Source organism: Echinops telfairi, unplaced genomic scaffold (genome assembly GCF_000313985.2).
Source record: "Echinops telfairi isolate 266 unplaced genomic scaffold, ASM31398v2 ScPeMD7_3533;HRSCAF=4204_1, whole genome shotgun sequence".
In the NCBI taxonomy this organism is placed as follows: Eukaryota; Metazoa; Chordata; class Mammalia; order Afrosoricida; family Tenrecidae; genus Echinops; species Echinops telfairi.
In genome coordinates this window covers 28,131,540-28,133,604 of record NW_022107432.1, presented here as the reverse complement: position 1 = coordinate 28,133,604, position 2,065 = coordinate 28,131,540, and the positions used below count along the sequence as shown (strand labels likewise).

The window sequence follows — 2,065 nt, the reverse complement described above, 5'->3', positions numbered from 1 at the left end:
CCGGAGTTTGTTCTCTTTAAGCACACACCTACTGGCTGAATAGCAGATACTGCTTTCAGTGGGTTGAGCCCATGAGAAGTGGTAACCAGTAAAGTGAACAACGTACAGTAAAATTCTCTCATGTGAATGTAGGCTACTTCACTTAACCCACTGCCGTTGAGCTGATTCCAACTCCAGGACCCTCTAGGCTAGCAGAGATGAATTGCTCTGTCAGTGCTTCTTGGGTTATGTTGATGTAACTGTGTTGAACGCTACAGGAACTTGGAATACTAACAGGGCACTTAGTACTGGCCTCCTTTAGTTGCTGGCTCTGTAAGGTCTCTCGGACAGTGACTCACGTGCAATGAAAGATGTGGTCAGGCTGGAGCAGACATCCTGCCATCATTATTAGGGGGCTTCCTGGCCAGGGTGCCCTTTCATGCAAGTTCAGACAGGTTTCATCTAATGAATGCTTAAGAGTGATTTTGGATCTTACTTGGAAGAATGTATGCTTTCTAACCCAAGATTCCAAATGAGTTGGAAGAAAACTTTTTGTTGAAATTTTCATGAAACAAATCTGCATCAAGACCTGTTATCAAGACCCATTTTACCTGAAGAGTTGACTGACTTAGAGACGTACAGACTATTTTATATTGCTAAAACATCAATGCAGCCACATTGGTATGAAGGGGAGCACTTTAGGACGTCACAACACACGGAGTTGAACAAACACTTCTTATTAATAAGGAACCTGATGATCAGATCTCCATGTGGTGCGTCATTGCATGTACAGTTATGTCCTAGCATAGTAGTACACACCTGCCCAGGGTATGCTTGACCGAGGGGCTAAGTCCCAATCCCTCAAAAGATAGTGTGATTATACTGGCATTCTCATGTCACTCGTAGTGTGTGCTCAAGTCAGACATGCTGGTCTATAAGTGTCTGAGTACTTCATGGTGGGGTAACCAATAATCTGAGGCTACCTGGCATTTGAGATTGTGTAGTTCAATCCATAATAAAAAGCCTATCTAAAAATGCTTATTTACATGAACCATGTTCATATGGGATGTGGTGTAAACAACATGTTCCTTTGTTTTGTAGGACTCCACAACACGTGGTGTGTAAAAATATTTCTTACTGTTCTTGAACCTAATGATAAGCAATCTATGTGGCGTGCCATTATTTTAGAGTTGTACATGTCCGCCACTTTTTCTCCCAGCAGTTAAGTCACAATCCACAAAAATGAGCTAGCATTGTGTACTCAATCTCTTAGACCCATTCAGAAAAGTACCAATAGCCCACAACATAATGGCAGTTTGTTTTTTCTAACCATTCTCTCCTCTCTGAAGAGGACGTTACGGCTCGGCAGACACCCTGCATTCGTTTGTCTGAGAGTTCGTGGACACTGAACTGTGTGCCAGGGCTGGGGCCTCAGCATCGGTCCCGGAACACCTAGACCTGATTTAGCACACGGCACAGCCAAAGCTATTGTTCCCGCCCTTCAGAAGCCAGTTGTCTAGTGGGAATGACAGGCAGGTAGACTGACTTGCAAGGAGCAAAGGCCTCCCTAATTGGTGATGTCAACAACCCTTCCTTTGTAGCTTTACAAGCCACACTTTTTGTGCGACATCCGGAAACGGGGAAGCTGTTGGTTAATTTTGATCCCAAAATTTTGGAAGTTGTGCGGGAAACCAAATGCATGATAAAAATGAAGCTGGACGTGCCAGAACAGGCAAAGAAGTTGCTAAAATTGGAAAGTAAATTGAAAGCAGACAAACTGTACTTGCAGGTAAGATTAAGACAACAACAGCTCACTGCCATTGAGTCAGCACCGATTCATGGCGACCCGACAGGACAAGGTAGAACTGCCCCTGTGAGTTTCTAAGACGGTAACTGTTTATGGGAGTCCAAAGTCCCATCTTTCTCTGAGGAGGGGCTGGTGTTTCCGAACTGTGCACCGTGAGCTTAGCAGCCCCACCTGTAACCCCTGTGCCATATTTTAATTGTTTGTGTTGTTGTTGCTCTTTCCTGTCACTTTTGGTGAAAGGAAAATAGACGCCTGCCTTGATATGTTGCTTTTTGATAG

At 44.2% G+C, this 2,065-nt stretch overlaps 1 protein-coding gene across 1 annotated transcript in view; it reads left to right on the top strand.

Annotated features, from left to right (window-relative positions):
- The window catches only part of DNAH8 (dynein axonemal heavy chain 8), a 369,956-nt gene that overhangs the window by 53,248 nt on the left and 314,643 nt on the right, over positions 1–2,065 (top strand). Inside the window, exon 13 of the mRNA XM_045294778.1 lies at positions 1,581–1,768. Coding sequence (XP_045150713.1) covers positions 1,581–1,768 — 188 coding nt within the window. The remainder of the gene's footprint in view (positions 1–1,580; positions 1,769–2,065) is intronic.